The sequence below is a fragment of the Poecile atricapillus genome, chromosome 1 (assembly GCF_030490865.1).
Source record: "Poecile atricapillus isolate bPoeAtr1 chromosome 1, bPoeAtr1.hap1, whole genome shotgun sequence".
Classification (NCBI taxonomy): Eukaryota; Metazoa; Chordata; class Aves; order Passeriformes; family Paridae; genus Poecile; species Poecile atricapillus.
The window spans coordinates 38,226,458-38,243,914 of NC_081249.1; the positions used below are offsets into that span (position 1 = coordinate 38,226,458).

The following is a 17,457-nucleotide window of genomic DNA, read 5'->3' on the forward strand; positions in this document are numbered from 1 at the left end:
ATATTTTTATTATACTTTTATTTAGTCTTTAAAGATGCCTTTTTAATGGGTGTTAAGCAAGCATGTTTAAAATTGTCAATTTGAAGTACACGTGGAAAGCATACATTGACAGGAATAGTGCCTGTGTAAAAGGAACTCACCTTTTGTTTTTAAATTATGAAAATACTTTTGAATCACCTGATGAAGTTGATGATGACAGTACCTTCAAATGAATTGCAGTTTAACATGTTTAAAATTTTGAAATATATTTATTTCTGAGTATTCATATATAAAGACAAACTTTTGATAATGTAAAAATTAACAGAAAGCACAATTTTCAGTTAAATTTTAAAAATTTAAGTTGTAACATGCTTATATGTCGATCTTCGATTGTCCATATTATTTATTTCCATTCCTCAGAAGTCTTATAGTGTTACTATTTATAGTAACAGTTTTTAATTATATTTACAGTTTATCTTGTATTTTTAATTTAGGCGGGCTTATTGTTTAATACGACTTTGTAATTTGGATATTCAATAAAAACTCAACATTTGCAGGATAATTTCATAGAACTGAGCCTCTATAAAAATTTCAGTACATACCATTTAGAGGCAGTTTTGTTTATCACTGTTTGTTTTCATGTCCCCCTAGGATACTCTAAGTAACCCAGCATGATTAATTGTGAGAGCAATTATACACAAATTCTGTATTCTGCCCGTAGGCTTGCATGAACATACTTTCTGTCTTCCTTCAAAGTTCACATGTTTATTTTATTATGTATCTGTATCAAAGTATTTATGAATTTAATTAATTATTGCAGAGCTAAGCATGATATGATATGATATAGATATTTTAATGCAAATATTCTCAAAATTTATGTACTGGCTGCCTCAAACTGGGCTTCATAGTTAATGTATAACAGTATTAATACTGATATCATACAGAAGTAGTTCTGCTGATTTTTTTAAAGATGTGATGCCTTCTTTCTCTGAACCAGTTTTGCAACAGCTCAGTTTGTGATTTGGTGAGGCAACATCTGTGCTGTGAATCAAAAAGTTTGCGACTTGGCACTCCCTGTCCAATTTTTGGCAATTTTCATAAGTGCAGAGTATTAAATGGAGTACCATCATTGTTCCAGCTACCTGGATTTCCCGTAGCTTTAGCTTACTGAGAGTTTTTTCAGCTATTTCTTTCTACAGAAAAGATTATGTCTTGCCCTGACTGTGGGTGTTATTCCCTGGGGAGTGGGAGAGGGCAATGAGTTGGATCTACTTCTAGCTTGGTTAAAATATTCTGAGAAGTTAAGATGGTACTGTTGCAAATTACACCAGATTAAGTTTACCACTTTTGATAGGAAAGGAAACCTACCTTGTCCCCCCAGTTTCCTTAAAACTTATATGCAGTATAATAAGTTGCTAACATATATGAAACCAGTAGGGTTTTTCAAATGTTTTTTTAGTTTCTATAATGGGCTATATTGTTTCTGAAGTCTAAAATGCTTTGCAGGGCTTAATGTGGTTAAGCTTTTGACTGGGTATTTCGGGTGTTCTTTTTTTCTCTGTTTTACCTGTATTAAATGTAATGAAGAATGTTGGAGGCAGAGAACAGGACACAGAACTGACCTAACAACACTCTGCAGAGAGATTTTTTTCCCCATCTCCATCAGCACACATCCTGTTGTAGTACTTACTTTTAAGACAGCATTGCTGCTTCACCAAACATCCTCCTACAGTGAGAGAAGTAGGGATAACTCTTGGAAAAAGTTTTGAGGCTAGTGACAAAATATGTTTGTCTTTCAGATCCCCAGCTCAAGGGTATAGTGACCAGGTTATATTGCAGGCAAGGCTACTACTTGCAAATGCACCCCGATGGAAGTCTCGATGGAACCAAGGATGACAGCAGTAATTCTAGTAAGTGACTGCCCCAGGGGAATGTCTTAATCGCACACGCAGATCGCATCGCTCGAATGTGTTTGCACAGGCACTGTGTTAATGCCTGCCTTTGGAGGGTTTCTGAGTGTGTTTGTCCCAAGGAGGAGGGTTCTGTCTGTTCCAAGCCTGATGTTCCACCAGCATGGCTCGTGCAGGACATTGGCCTAAATGTGTTGCCTCTGAAGGGGAAGGCGTAGGTGCTAATGGACCTTAGGAGGGAGATATTTAGGCCAATGAATGTCTTCTGGTAATTTTATAAAAGTGGTAAAATTATATTAAAATAATTTTTTTATAAAAACTCTTCATCTAACAAAAAATACGTATCTTCCAATAAATAAAAAAGAATTAACAAGACATGGAAACTAAATTTCTCAGAAAAATCCGAATTTACAAGCAAATAAATGTATGCTAAACTACCAAAGACCTTCATAAAACACATTCTAAATTACCTTGCTGAAGGTACTAAAAATTTTGGGGCTAAAATCCTATGCCAGCCAGAATTGCAATGATGTTAAGAGATTTTCTGCCACTGTAGAGATGACAAAAGTGGCAGTTTTTAAAAATGTTCCAAACAAAAGAGGTCTTGAAAGGCCGTGTGGATTGCTGCTTTGGTATGCTTTTCATATGATACTGCTACGTATTTTCGTTCAATGAGCATATATATATGTTTGATAACTTCAGCTGCAAATGGTAATTAAACAAACCTGTTCTTACTCTGGAAACAGTTGATTTGTGTTTTGTTTAATTATCATGACATATTTAAGTAATATTTCTGTGTCATCTAGAATTTTATTTTAAGCACTTTTAATACACAAGATTTTTCTTCTTATTATGCATACATAAATAACCCCTTCATTTCAATAAAAATGTTGAAATTAGGCTGGAGAAATTAAGGTATTTGAGGTTTCTGACTTACATTGGTAAGGTCCCTGTTTTAATTGATTCATAGCTGTCTTTTATAACACCTTTCATCAGCAGATAGCATGATCATCTTGCTTGTTTTGGAGGGTTTTTTTTAATTGAGAAAAATCGGTTAATATATTTTCATGTGTATCTCTGCTTGTTTTCCAAGTGGTTTTGTTCCCCTTTCATGCCCTCCCCATCCCACCCCCATCCTTGTTTCTTTTCTTCCCTCTGTTTCCATTTCTCATGCCCACTTCAGTACTGGAGTAGGTAGAAGGTAGAAGACCTTAAACAGGACAAGATTATTCTCACTTTTTACTGAAGTTTTGCCTAGGTGAGGTCTAAGAACTGTCTTAGGGTATAAGTGCGTATCTCTCTCCCTCTGCCCATCTCTCTTATTTTCAGCTTCAGCACTAAGGTGTGTATGACTGCAACAATTTTGTAATGCTTTTTTGTTATTTCTGAGAGATTTTTTAACTCTTAGATCTCTGTGGATTTGGAGTCTTTTCAAAGCTAGACCACAGTGCCTTACTTTGCTCTTTTTGATGTTGTCAGCTTCACAAATTGTCCTCTTTTAGTTTCTTTTTTACTCTTTCTCTCTCCTCTTCTATGCATTTCTGATTTTCCAGCTCTCTGCCCATCTCCCTTGTTCTTCTTTTTCCAAAACCTAGAATGAATATTCTATATAAAAAATAATCTGAAATTTTTAACTTCTCCAAACTTAACAAATACTATACAAAATATAGTATTATATAAAGTATATAGAAGTATTATATAAAATATATAGAAGTATTATATAAAGTATATAGAAGTATTATATAGAAGTCTATATAAAATATAGAAGTATTGTGAATTTTGCATAAATATTGTTTGATAATTTGTTTTACTCCAAAATTATTTTTTTGCTAAAAAAGCATGGGGTTGTTGTTTTTTTTTTCCACAAAGGCATTTTTTTTTTTCTGTCTTTAACTGGTGGGATTATTTTTTTCATAACTACTCCAATTTTCCAATTTTTTTTAGTAAAGACAGTTCAGAACAGAAGTATGCAAAATTAATGTGTTTGTCAGGAAGGCCTACAGTCTGCTTCTGAAATTTTGTTGGTATATATGAATCAACACTATATTAAGAGCTGAAAAGATTTACCTATTTGGTATATTCATTATGGTATGAATATATGTTTGTTTCTTTTGTGCTGCCAGTCTTAGTTTTTTCCCTTTCCATTTTGTTGCCTTTAATTTCCTGTTGAACTTTTCCTATTGCTTTTGTTTATTGCAGCATGTGTTGTTTTTCCTTCTCTCTTTCCCTTTAAAACAATCATCTTCTCATGGATAGAATTTCTAGTGTTTTGATATTTTATTTTGTGAACTCCTTAGCATGATAATTTCTCTCTGAGGCTTACAAGTGAATGACTTCTGGCAGCTGCCCAAGGGAGAAAATTCTGCTTCTGACCGTCATGCTTGCAGACTGCCTGTTTAATGTGCCCGGTGGCTGAAGGGAAGGACAGGTATCAGCTGTCCATAGGACAGATAGAATACTTACCTGGATAGTGAGGATGACATCCATTCAAAGTGTGTTTTCATGAAAAAAAGGAAACATAGACTGTCAAAGGGTGTGCATCTCTGCCAGCCTTCCACCTGTCTTCTGCTCTATTCACTGTCCCTGAAGAGAGCCCACTGAGTAACTGGGTGTCAGAGAAGCCAGAGCGACTGAGGAGCGAGGAAGAGAAAAAAGATGCAGTTTCTTTTTTGTCTTCAGCAGGGAAACTGTTTGAAGCTTAGTCATGCTGCTGCTTTTTGTGCTGTTGCCATGTATTTTTGTGTGAAGCAGTTAGAGAAGAAGTACTTAAAAGTTAAAATTCCCTCAAGTGCCTGTATCATTTTGTACTCATTTCACATGTATGTCAGTAAACATAAGTTTGCATGCTTTTGGAGTCACAGTTATAGAGAGGTAGCTCAAACTAAGATTAAGATTTGCTTCTATCTGAAATCAAAATGAGTTGTACCAGTGGTTTTAATCAGCTGCTCATTATCCCAGTTTGAGTAAGGTTAGAGACTGCAGAGAGAGATGACAAGATTTTTAGTGTATCACTGTGTGCAAAGGCATGAAAAGGAGGAAAAATGTGATGTGCAATTGCATCCCTGAATGTACTTTTGTCTGCTCATGTTGATGGCCATGATATTAGAACCCAGCCTAAACAGACCAACAGGTTTCACTTCACTGCTGTAATTTCTTTTTATAACTTTGCCAAGATAATGATGTCTCATGAAACAATGGTAATTAATGCACCTATTGGTTAATGGTGCTGAGTTTTCTTAAATCACTTCACCAAATCAAAGCTGTTATCCAAACAATCTTGTGTGTACAGTCTGTATTTATTTGTTTTTTGCCCCACTCTCAGTGATATCTTGTTTTAGCTGGTTTTTTTTTGTTTGTTTTTTTAATTTAATTTTTCTAATGCCTTTCATTTCTGGTTTGCTTTTGTGTCTTGCTTGTAGCAAAGGCAGGAGTGACTGTGGTTAAAGCTGTGGCTCTGGTTACTGAGGTCCTACTCATTCTAGCTGTCACACTCACTCTAATTTTCCTGGATTTTACAGGTGCAAATGTGGCTTGCTTCACTGGCCTCAGCATTATTAATTAGACAAAGCAAGCTACTACACAGAAATCATAAAGATACAAACTATTTCCATATGTGTAGTAACAAGAATTACATTCTCCTCCTGTCCTCCCCACCTAAAATAGCTCATTTTTAGGCTTTGGTCTATCATCAGAGTTTTGTCTCATGAATGAAGGGTAGGTTAAGTAGAAAGACTAATTAATTTGAGAAACAGAGAATTCCAACTTTATAATTTCTGAGATTGAAAACCTGAATTTTTCAGCTCTATAATTTGTTTTAATTCACCTAGAGTGTATCGTAGCCAACAACCACTGAAAAAATACAGCATAAATGACGATACTTTCCTTTATAGGTGACAAACCTGACTGTAACACTTAAATGTTGCAATTTGTGCCCCTTATGAAATTACAATTGTGTTTATAACATGCTTATAATATTCTCTAATTAAAAAAAACATTAATCATTGGTAGTCTTATTTCATAAACTGATAAATGAAAAAGTGAACATTATCCAATAAATTTTGATTTGGCTGTGCTGTGCAAATCTTTTATTATGCTGCAGCATGCTTTACCTCCTTTGTGGTGCATGGTTGCTCTTCAAGAAATCCTTAAACCATTTAACATTCCTTTATTTTCATCTTTTAATGCATGCTTCTAATGTTCTCTTTATATCTTCCAAATTGAATCTGGAAGTATTAACTTTTTTACGTCTTTATAAAATACCTACCACTTCATACCAGTTCATACTTTGGTTTGAAGATACTCATAAAATAACCTTTACAGCACCCTTGTATGGTAAAGGAGGTAATTAGATAGAAATAAAGCACATAAAGATTAGGGAAAAAACACCTGCAGTGCTGTTAAGTTTGGATTAATTAATGTTAATTTTGGATTACTGCACTGAAATATCTGCAGCCTGATACTTGCACTGGTTTTTACTTAAGTTTTTCCTCAAAGAATTATACAGGCATTTACTCCTCTATTTACACCACCTCTGGGAAAGTGAGCCTGTTTCTCTCACTGGGATAACCTTAGTCTGAAAGGTAAATGTTCAGTCATACTTAAAAAAAAAGTTTTAATTATGTCTTCTGTAATACTGGGCAGGTAGAATGGGTTTGCTCCATAAAAAATGGGTGAACAAGCCTCTAAACACCAAACTCCTTGCAGTCACTGCCAATCTAAAATGCTTTGAATAAATAGTTGCCTTGATCTGATTGGAGATTGGGTGCTGTGAAAGGTCTTGTTAACTGTCACGAGGGCAGTGTGCGTGCAGAAGAGACTGCAAGTTTATAACTCTTTAGAAATCCATCTATAGCAAGATTCTTGAGAGAAACGGTGATCTGTAATAGCAATTTTCTTGTAGCTGCAAGTCAGTTGTACCTAAATAGACTTTCACAAGTATATGGAAATATCTGATTTCAGGCATTTCAGATATCAAGTTAATGGACAGTGTTGGTATAACATAAAAGAAGGAAAAAGTTATATGGCGGTTTTGTGTTTGGCTCAAGAAAGGAGTGATTGGTTATAAAAAAAGTGGACTCAAACGTTTGGTAAAACTGGATTAGAATCCAACTCAGATTTGGAGTGCCTGCAAGTCTCCTCCATGAAGCTTAAACAAATAACCCTTTTTCATGCCAGTTGTTCCTGCTAACTGCCCCCAGCCCCATTTTCTGATCTTTTTTGTGGTGGGAGTAGGCTTGCAGGCTTAGGAAAATGAGAACACAATGCTTTATTGCTGTGATTTAGATAGAATACAAAGCAAAGCAAAGGAGTGTGCACAGTCTTAGCACCAAGGAGAAAGGGTTTTACTTGCACCATTTTTGCCAATCAGTTCCCTTGTCTTCCCTGATGCTACCACATCTTACTTATATTTGGAATTGCCAGGCTTTCTACTTAAGCATGCAGCATGGGAGCATTGAGCACCAGGCACCGCTGTATTTCCTGGGCTGTTGGAGGGCGCCTCTCTCTCCTCAACTTATCTATGGCCTCACAGAACTGACTTTAGGTACATAAAAATGTTCAGGAACCTCACTCCCCACTCCCCAGGTTTTCATTTCAGATGATTTTCTGAAACAGAGAGGGAAGCAGGGGACATGGCTCTTTTTAGTGACCTTCTCAGATAAGAGTGTAGGTTTGGCTGTGCAGAATTGGAATGCCAGAGCTCTCTAGAAGGCTTTCCGCTTTTCTTAGAGCACATTTTTTACTAGAGTGAGGAATAGCACAGGTGAATCCTAGGAATGTGTGAAATGTTTAATTGAACACAAAAGTCTTGCTCAGTAAAGAGGACTGCCCAGTCAGGTTCTGGAGGAAATCGAATTTCTTTTGGCCTGCTTCAAAGTGCATTAAAACCACATGCTGTTCCTTACTGGTGCATGTTTTGCTGACCCCAGTATGAAACACATTGCTGAACATTTGTCAATCAATAGCTGAATGTAGACTGGCCTCCCTAGTTTCACTCAAGTCTAAAGGATACTGTGAAGCTTATTGACTATTCTGAATGTACAGAATTGCAGCATTCCAGGTCACACTCTAAAATTTTGAGTGTTTAGATTAATTGCAGGAGCTCTGAAAATCTCCAATTAAAATTTGGTGGCAGTAAAAGATGCATTACAGTGCTTTCTGAATTCATCAGCGACTATAAGCCACTTCAGTAACTTTACAGGCTGCACAAAACACTGCTGTGCTACAGGCATGTAATTCTTGTTCAATGGTGGTTGGATTTTTTTTTTTTTTTAGCTGTGGTGCTTTATTTTTAGTATTAATATGGCAAATAATATCTACATTTCAGAATTTTTGACTGAACCACTTTGACTGGGAGTTATTTTTCATTAGCTGACAGTCCTCATGGCTGACTTGTCTTTTGTGTTCACCTCTTTTCTTTTTATAAGTATTGTTTGTTTTTCCTTCCTGGTGTCCCTTCAATTGTTTCTTCAGTACCTTTAGCATGGTGTTCATATGGAGATTTGCTCCTGAATTTTTTTTCTTCTAGGAAAAAATCCAAACTCAATTGCTATCTGATACTTAGTTTTGCTGTGACAGACTCCCCCTCCACAACCCACAACAGTGATTTTTCTGGTTTTGACATTGTTTCATTTGAGGATAATGACCTTAACTAATTTTTGATTTCCAAATTATATTGAACTAAAAGCCCTCAAGCCATGCAGTGTTTAGCTTATATATTTTTAGGATATCTTTTCTCTGAGTGCCATATTTCACTGTTCTACATTTATTAGAGAGGAAACGTTATCTGTAATATTACAATATTACAGAATATACATTTTTTTTAATAGTAAACAGCACTGTAATATCCTAATGTAAAGGAGAATTTTGGAAATGACAGAAATTAAAATGCTATTTATTTGTGCAAATTCTTGTTATCTCTTTTAATTTCTTTGTAAAGCTGCCAAATTGTTTTCAGTTCTTGTAGAGCTCTTTTGAATATATTTTTCTTTCTACCACTCTAGGAAGAGCTCTGCTACGATTCCTAGCTTTATACTGACTTTGTGTATTCCTAAAATTATCTGATGTTACACATTATTTTTCTGCATAACAATGCTGAAGGAAAGATGTCTCTTTTTTTTATACATGCTTATATTTCTGGTAGGTATTCCTACCTATGTTTTTTCTATTTTTCCTCAGTTGTAAAGACTTGATCATATTGATCATAAACAAACTGTGGATATTTGTCCTTTGACCAAATAGGAGTTTTCATACCTTGAAAACTGTATTTATCCACTGCAATTACATGGTCCTTTTTCTCTTGATTTTGACTTTGGCTCTGGCATTCTGATTACAGATAGCCTCATACAGTACACTTCTTGGTCACACCTATGGATATCCTTCTTAAAGTTTGAGGAACTCACTGTAGATGTTACTGTGTTCCTGAGACCTGACTTGATAGAATCGTTCCCACTGCATATGCTGAACACACTGGTTGTGCTTTTGGTTTTCATCCCAGGACTTGGGAATCCTTGGCTCATCCAGAGTGGACAAACATTTGGCATGAATCCTGTCTCATCCAGGTCTTTTCTTCCAAGGCTGATGTGCGCTTTGCATCTAATTTTCTAGCATGAGTCAGTAAATGTAATATAGGCATGTGCTGGCACAAGTTTTAGAAGAATTGGTTCATGCCACCTACTTATACAACTTGTGTTTTTCTGTGGTGAGGCTGGTAAACTCCCACTCTTCACACTGGTCTTTTTTTCAGACAGTAATCAAAGTTGTGGCTGTTTGGATTACTACAGAGGTATATAGTATTTCTAGGGTATTTGTTATTAGGTGGTTTTCTAATTATTTTCTAATTATTGCCCCAAGTTCTGTATTCTGTTCAATAACACTTATGCACATTTAAAGTCAAGCACATATTTTAATGCTTTTATGAGCTATGATAAGCCTCTGTCATTACCTGACCCCAGTGTCTTACTGTTTGTATCATATATAACATTCACAAAAGAAAAAAAAATAAAATTTGGAATAACAGGTCCCTTGACATCAGTGTTTAATAAGGGTACCTCTTAATCAAAAACCTTAAAAATGCCCAAGAAAATAAAGAGCTACTTGGCAGAACCAAAGAAGCAAGATTTTCTGAGTTTAATTGGTCTGACTTTGATTGGTCTGATTTTAAAAGCATAAAAAAATTATACAGAAGCTATTTTTCTTTCTTCTTTTTTTGCTAATGATATTTATTAGACTATTGTATTAACCACAGCATATTTATGTCTGGGCATGTTTTTTCTTCACAGCTTTATTCAACCTTATACCAGTGGGGCTTCGAGTTGTCGCTATCCAGGGTGTAAAGACTGGGTTGTATATAGCCCTAAATGGAGAAGGTTTCCTCTACACATCAGTAAGTACTATGCTGAACTCTCTTGAGGAGGCACAGTTGAAATCTACACAGGAATGAGACGTGCCCACTTTCAAGAAGTTCTGTAATGTCTGTACATGTTGCACACACTGCACTCGTGTGTAGCATTATCTATAAATCTATAAATGGGACACAGGAGAAATCACTGTGTATCACGTATGAAATCTGAATGTTAACAATCCTAAAAAAACATACCATACAACTCTTTTCCTGGAAGGGTGTAGGGGTAGAATGCCATATGCCACAAAGATTATTATTTTCAATTAAATTCTTCAAAGTTTTTAAATTAAAGACCTGTGATTACTTTCTTAGTGACTTGTTGATCAGAATCGAAAAACCGCTCCAACCATTCTTTTAATTGATAAGATTTATGAGTGCAACTTCCATCTAAAAGGTCATTAACAGCCTTATGGTTTATCAACATATAATGTTGATGTTGTTGATGGATGTTTTGTAACTGTATGCTTATTGTTATTGATTTTTTTTTTATATCAGATATAAGGAAAATAAAGAGTTCTGTAAGGCACTATTACCTCTGTAGAATGATCAAAATTAAAAAAAAAAGTCTTTTGAGTCACAAAGAAGACTGATGGATAAAGTGGCTGGAAAGACCTCAGATTGTTTGTGATATTTCAAATGATTTGATGCTAATCACTCAGTGTGTTGTGAATATAAAATTCCTCAGTTTTGTATAAATTTACGGTCTTAGCTTCCTTTGAAAGGCATGCAACTTTAATGTGAACAGGCAGTTCTGTCAGGTATTAACAAGGTGGCTTAAAGGATTTTTCATTACTGTATTTTTATTTACATCTTTGTTGAATTTATTTACATAGTGTTTTTTCCTTTTTTTACGTCACATAGTTCTTAATTCCCAGCTGAGTTGCAATACACTGCTTTGTTTTCAATGTCCATTGAAAGCAAATTAGAAAGATTAAGTTTCTGATGCCTGAGGGAAAATATTCTATTTGCTTCAAACATACAATTGTCTCTCAAAAGCTAATTAGGAAGAAAAAATGGAACAAATTTTGAATGCCAATGTCAAGACAAAGAAAAAATTCCTCCTCATAAAATGCCTGCTGGAAACTCCAGCAGTATCATCTACATTTTTTTTTTTACATCATGTACATTTTACATTTTTTTTAAAAAAAATTTACAAATTTTTACGTTTTTTACATTCAAAATAAGAATTCTATTACAGGAAAACATGCAAATTTGCTATCAGAAGGAAGAAAATATGAAGAAAAAAACCTTGAGCTATTAGAGAAAATTAATTACTCACTTTCCAGTTCCATCACATTGTGAGGGGAGTTAATTTCTGGATCATGGCATGAAGAACATTATTTTTAAAGTGTTGGCACAGTGAAGAGTGCATTCTTGCCCAGCACTGTTCCTGAAGTGACTTCTCAATCCTCCAGAAAGAAATACAAGTTTCAGAAGATGTCCTGTTTCCTGATGGTTAATTTTGCAGGGGGACAAAACATGTACCAATTGTGGTAGGCAATGTTTTATGTATTATTCTGGAAATGAATCAAGTTAAATGAAGTTAAGTGAGGCAAAGAAATGAGTGTTTTTATAATGTACTGCTTCCTCTTCCTTGTACAGAGAATGAAAAATGAGTGGCTCATTCGATGACAAATTTGAAACATTAGAAAACACAGCAGAAGGCTTTGTTATGTCTACAAAATGATTTTCAACTTAAACTTTTGTTAAGTAGAAAAAGAATAACATTTGATCAAAAATTTAAAGATAGTGCTTTTAAAACATCAATGCTGTAATAAAAGTTTGTTTATTTTGTATTAATGCATGGACAACACTGGTAATACATTTTTGTCTCAGCAAGTGCCTGCTTTCACCTTAAGGACTAATGCATTTCAATATAAAATGGCAATGACATCAGAGAGAAGTCTGTGTTCTGAGGATCAAGAAATAGTGTATGCAGAATTATATATCACCATTTATAGAAAAATATTTTTAACCAATCACTTTCTGTTACTGTCTTGGTGGACTTTTTGACTTCTTTTTCACATCTGTATATCTGTTGCACCTAAATGCAGGAGTTCTGTATTACATGTCACATGTTTTTCCCTTGGTTATTTAGGAGAGAATGGGAGAAGAAAATTTTTTAAGTTTCATATGCCAACTACCATCACTGAAAAAGACTGCTGCATAATGGGAATGCTAGTTAAAATGTACATAAATTTATACTTATTACCAAGTTTTTATAAAGATTTAAAAAATGGAAGCATGCCCTGTAGACTAAGTAGCATTTTTAATCTAAGTTGAGACTGAAGTTCTGTATAGTCCTTCTCTGCAGAAAAGCTTGGTGTCCCCTCTTCCCATCACATTCATATTTGCAGTATATGAAACCTATATCTGTGAGAATATCCTACATGGTGATGCTTCTCTTCAGAGACTGAAGGCCCCAACTCAATTATTTTTATTATAAGGTTCATATCACATTGACTAATTAAGCAACAGCACTGACAGGAAAGGTATTATGTGTGAAGCTGCTGTGCGTTCTTTAAGAAGAAAACGAAGGTACAGTGACAGACTGGTTTTGCATACAGATTATCAAGTGAAAATTTACATTGTTTCTCGCCTTTTTTTAAATCCTTTTTTTAATGGTTTTTTGCATTAGGTTGAGGGCTGCTCTTTTTTCCCCCTTTATTCTGCCATATATAAGATTTTTTCAACTATTTCTCAGAATTAGAACTAGAAAAATGTGCAGACACTTCATAGAAGAGTGTTATGTTATCAGTATTTCTTAAGACAGAAACAGGAGGACAGCAAATTGTGTATGAAGATCAGTCTCAAGAGCTTTTCATACCTGTTTTGCCTGCTGTGGCACTTTGAGATTTGTATTCTGTCCTCTGAGAATAGGTTCTCTAACATACACTATCAAAGTCTTGTCAAGTAAAGGAGAAGAATCTTTGGAGTTTGATAGGGTTTTCAAAATTCCTGAGAGAAATTATTCAATTTTTTTTTTCCAAAATCATAACCTGATTTTTTTCTATGCATTTAAAGTAATTATTGTAATACCATATTTAATTATTTTCTATCATGTGAAATATGAGAACAAGAGCCTTTTCATGGTTCTTGTGTTTTTCCCTGTTCTTTTAAGGGTTAGCTCACTTAAAGGCTATTTTGAAGCTTACCTATTTTGAAGCTTTAGATTGCTGTCTCCAGCTTAATTTCTCAGTGTGTTTATATTCATATATACTTTAGATCTGTGTATCAATATATATCTAGTCATAAATAGAATGTATTTACCTACTGGAAGCTTCCCAGTTCTACATGTATGTTAGTGAGCAATGAGAATTATAAAAGTACGTTAAAATTAGATGGTTTAATGAATTGTGAACAATTTAATATTTATGACTGACTAAGTAACTGTGAAAGCTAGTTGTAGAATCTAGATTTTTCCACAAAGAGCCATCTCAGTTACTAGCGAGGCTTTTTGAAATAATACTTACAGACTTCATATGTTAAAGTCAAAAAATCTGCCTTATTCCTTTCTTCCTTTTGAAAGGGTGAGCAAGATTGAGGTTTCATTTCCAGTTTTTGTCTTGTCAAAATCAAAAGGAATGAAACTGGCTCCATGCACTGAAAAAGGGAACACAGCTGCAGGGATTCTCCATGGGGAACAGGTATTGCCAGCAGCAAGATGGCAGTGCAGTTCTTGGCAGAAGCTTTTGTTGGGTCTGATGTTAATTTTGATCAACTCCCTTTGCAAATGGTTCATTAGTTCAAATTCCTGGGGGCTGCAGGTTTTGTTTTGCTTCTAGGATTTCCTGCTATCTTAGCAGGAAAAGATATAATACTTAGCAGGTAAAACTTATAATATGTTAGTCCATTTTATGATTCCTATTTTCCTGTGATGAGAATAGGAGAGTCTTCTGGATTTACATCAACAGATTTTTCTCCAGAATTATTTGATATATCTGGGAGTGTTAAGAAGGTCCACTGGTTCCCTTTTTCATCATAGGAGCAGTCTGGCACGGTACTACCTGTATTTGGTGGGTATCAGAGCAAGAGAGAAGGGAAAATCCAAAACCTAGACAAGGAAAAGTTGTGTTTTCTTCTTTGTGTTTCCTGTTTCACCATTTCTTCTACCACTTTTCTGAGACCAGAGATGTGGACTAAGCCAGAGAAGAAGGGGTACATCTGTGCTATTGTCCAGCAGCAGGTATCAAAGTCATAGGAATTCACTGCATGTTTTTTTAGTGAGACTGATGCTTTAAAAGATGCCTGAGCCTACAGGGCCAGGTCTGACCTCCCTGGTCCCCTCTTCCACCATTGTGTGCTGTGGTTCCAGAGGTCCTCTTCTGGGTAGTGGGAACCTCACTGCAAGAATGTAGAAAGTCAAAGAAAGAAAAGAGAGACATGGCTGCATTTCTGTGAGGTTTTACCAACTTTTTGTAAAGTATTTCAGAATTAGGAATGTCACACTACAAACCTAACAGAATAATCTTCTTGTGAGGTGGGGGTTTGTGCTTTTGATCTGCCATGGTACACAGTGTTGAGGGTGTTGGTTGGGGCAGCGTTTCTGTTGCAGTAAGACATCAGTCTGTGTCACAGCCTTCATGAAAGGAGAGAACATCAATATCTGTTGCTGAGAAGTGTATTTGTTCTATCGCTCTGGCAACTCTCACCTGAAATAAAAGCCTTTGAGGATTTCTCCTGACATTTCAGCTGCTTCCCAATGTCGTTATTTCTGCCACTTCTTTAAGCCCACATAATTGACCTCTCTGAGGAGAACAAAATTCAGCCTCAAGGAGGAACATAGGAGCACCTTCAGTGAAGCCTGGAAAAGAGTGAGAATTAAAGTAGTCTATATTTCTAATATTCAAATCAAAGTCAAATGAAAAAAAAAAATTTGTCTAGCTTTTCATAGAGCCTCACTTTATGCTTTGGAATAGCAAAGCTTTGCATGTGCAGTATTTTGAATATTCAAAGGTGCATAAAACCTTACCATGAACAGAGCAGAAGGGTGTTTAAACTAGACAAAACCGAAGAGGAAATGTGATGTTTTAAAATTTTAAATATTTGCAAGAATAATCAAAAAGGGGTTAATGTTGACATCAGGAAAACATTGTTACAACAGTAGTTGACGTATGTTTTGGCAAAGATCATTCTCTACCTTGCAAAGTATTGTAGAAATAGTCAGGAATATATCTGTTTAGAGAAAAAGTAACAAATAGTGCTTGCTCTGTGACTGAAAAGATTTCGACTGTTATTTCTAGTGGTCAGAAGTATAAAGCTAAATATCAGAAAAGGATAAACCCCACTGCTCTTGAGGTATCTGTGGTTTCATAAATTTAGGCACATCAGAGTGGAGTGTCTCATAATATTGTGATTAGTAGAAAGCATTATTTTCTTTCTTATGTCAGACTTATGCTTTATGGTCTCAACCTGCTCCCACACATTCATCTTCCAGCACAGACTTTACTAAGAAAAGGATGGGACCTTATTTTGCTTGTCATTATTTGTATCTTGGAAGTATTCTGGCTCACTTTGGAGAGAGGAAAATGGGTATTTTTAATTATTTGAAAATAAGGATCCTGGTAAAGGCTTTTGATAACTGTTTATGTGACATTTTTAGGAGTGTAAAGGTACAGACCTTATCCAAACTCCCTTATTTCAAAGGCTTACCACTAAAGTACTTCCTTACATATGTATACCATTTTTGCATTTCCAGTTATTTTGTATTCAATTTGGAATCAGTTAGAAAGTGACCTATATTTGCTTCATATTGAAAAAAAGAAATTTGAGAGGGGTACAGCATGTTTCAAGATCTGTGTTCCTCTGTAAACTGGGTTGCATCTCTCAAAAGGTAAACAAGTTCAGCATGTTCCAGCAGTTGAAATACACTGACAGGGAGGAGAAAAACATCTGCATGGTTTATGCTTATTTATATCTGTTTTTGGAGGTAGATAATTTGTTGCTCAGGCTGCCTTCCAAAAATAAACACAGAAAATTGTTAATGAATTTATTCTATGGTAGCACTTAAGGAACAACTGATAACATAGCCCTGCTATGTTGTACAAGAGTGTCAGATGTCCCTGCTACAGCATGTAGTAGAAAAGGGGTACAAAATACATGCTAAGTCCATGACTTTTTTCACTGGGTTAGGTTTTCAGTACATTTTTGATTGAATGTGCTGAAGCCAATGCTTCCACACACAAGATAAGGTAAGAAAAGGAAGCATGCAGAGACACATGAGAGTTTGATAAGGCAGGGGAGAAGTGAGAAGGGAAGAGATGAATGGAATGAGGCTGACATGAGGAGACTGCGATAAGAAGGGATATAAGAGAGTGGATAAATAGCACAGTGGAGCAGAACAGTATTGTAGAAAACTCTATAATGATATCATCATTGTAGAAATGTTTAGGATGGTATCACTATTGTTCAAGTCTCGTGCTTACATTGATTACCACCTTTCTGAGTTTTTCATACCACACAAGGCTACTATTTGAAGTACTGTTCCTAAACCATATTGTTTAGTGAAAAATGCTACTTTGAATATATAGGGATACAGTATTTTAGTGTGTGCATTTAGTTTGTCTTACTCTATGGCCATTCTTTTCCTCCTGGAATTTAAATGCTGTGCTGGAGGTAATAACAGAACTTGACTCAAGACTTGGAGCACTGTTTCTTGCCACTTAAACCAAATATGTTTGTCCTGTTTGTGTCATTAATGTCTACAGTATCCAGGATCTAGTTGAATTTTTATCTGTAAGAAACAGTTTCATATTTGCTTAAATTATTCATTTTCCTTTCTCATGTGTATTTCTCATGTCCCTGTGCTAAAAATCTCTTACTATATGTGTTCTCTCTCCCTGGAATGTAGATAAGGGTGCCAAGATTAAAAGTTGCTCTTCCAAAGTTTGCAAAGCATGGATGATCACAGAGTATTCAGCTGCAGCTGGATATTTCTCGCTAATTGTATGACAAGGAATAGTAACTGTAGGAAGGCAGGTATGCTAAAATGAGGTAATCCAATCTCATGCTTCAGGAGGTAGGAGGACTGCCACAGGGACCAAGAGGAATGCTTTCCCCAGTGGACAGCATCATATAGTGCAGTTGCTCTGGAGGAAGTTTGTCTCTGAGCTGTTGTGCAATGGTCACAGCTAAAGGCTGAGCACAGGCTTGATGGACTAGCAGCTT

General features: G+C 35.5%; 1 protein-coding gene across 8 annotated transcripts in view; it reads left to right on the forward strand.

The window, feature by feature from the left end:
• FGF14 (fibroblast growth factor 14) overlaps nucleotides 1-17,457 on the forward strand; it is a 379,461-nt gene that overhangs the window by 286,456 nt on the left and 75,548 nt on the right. For 6 of the 8 annotated variants that reach the window (XM_058827463.1, XM_058827497.1, XM_058827488.1 and 3 more), the window contains 2 exons: nucleotides 1,779-1,889; nucleotides 10,169-10,272. In XM_058827463.1, the coding sequence (XP_058683446.1) occupies nucleotides 1,779-1,889; nucleotides 10,169-10,272 (215 nt within the window). The remainder of the gene's footprint in view (nucleotides 1-1,778; nucleotides 1,890-10,168; nucleotides 10,273-17,457) is intronic. The other 2 variants (XM_058827480.1, XM_058827511.1) reach the window with 1 other exon arrangement.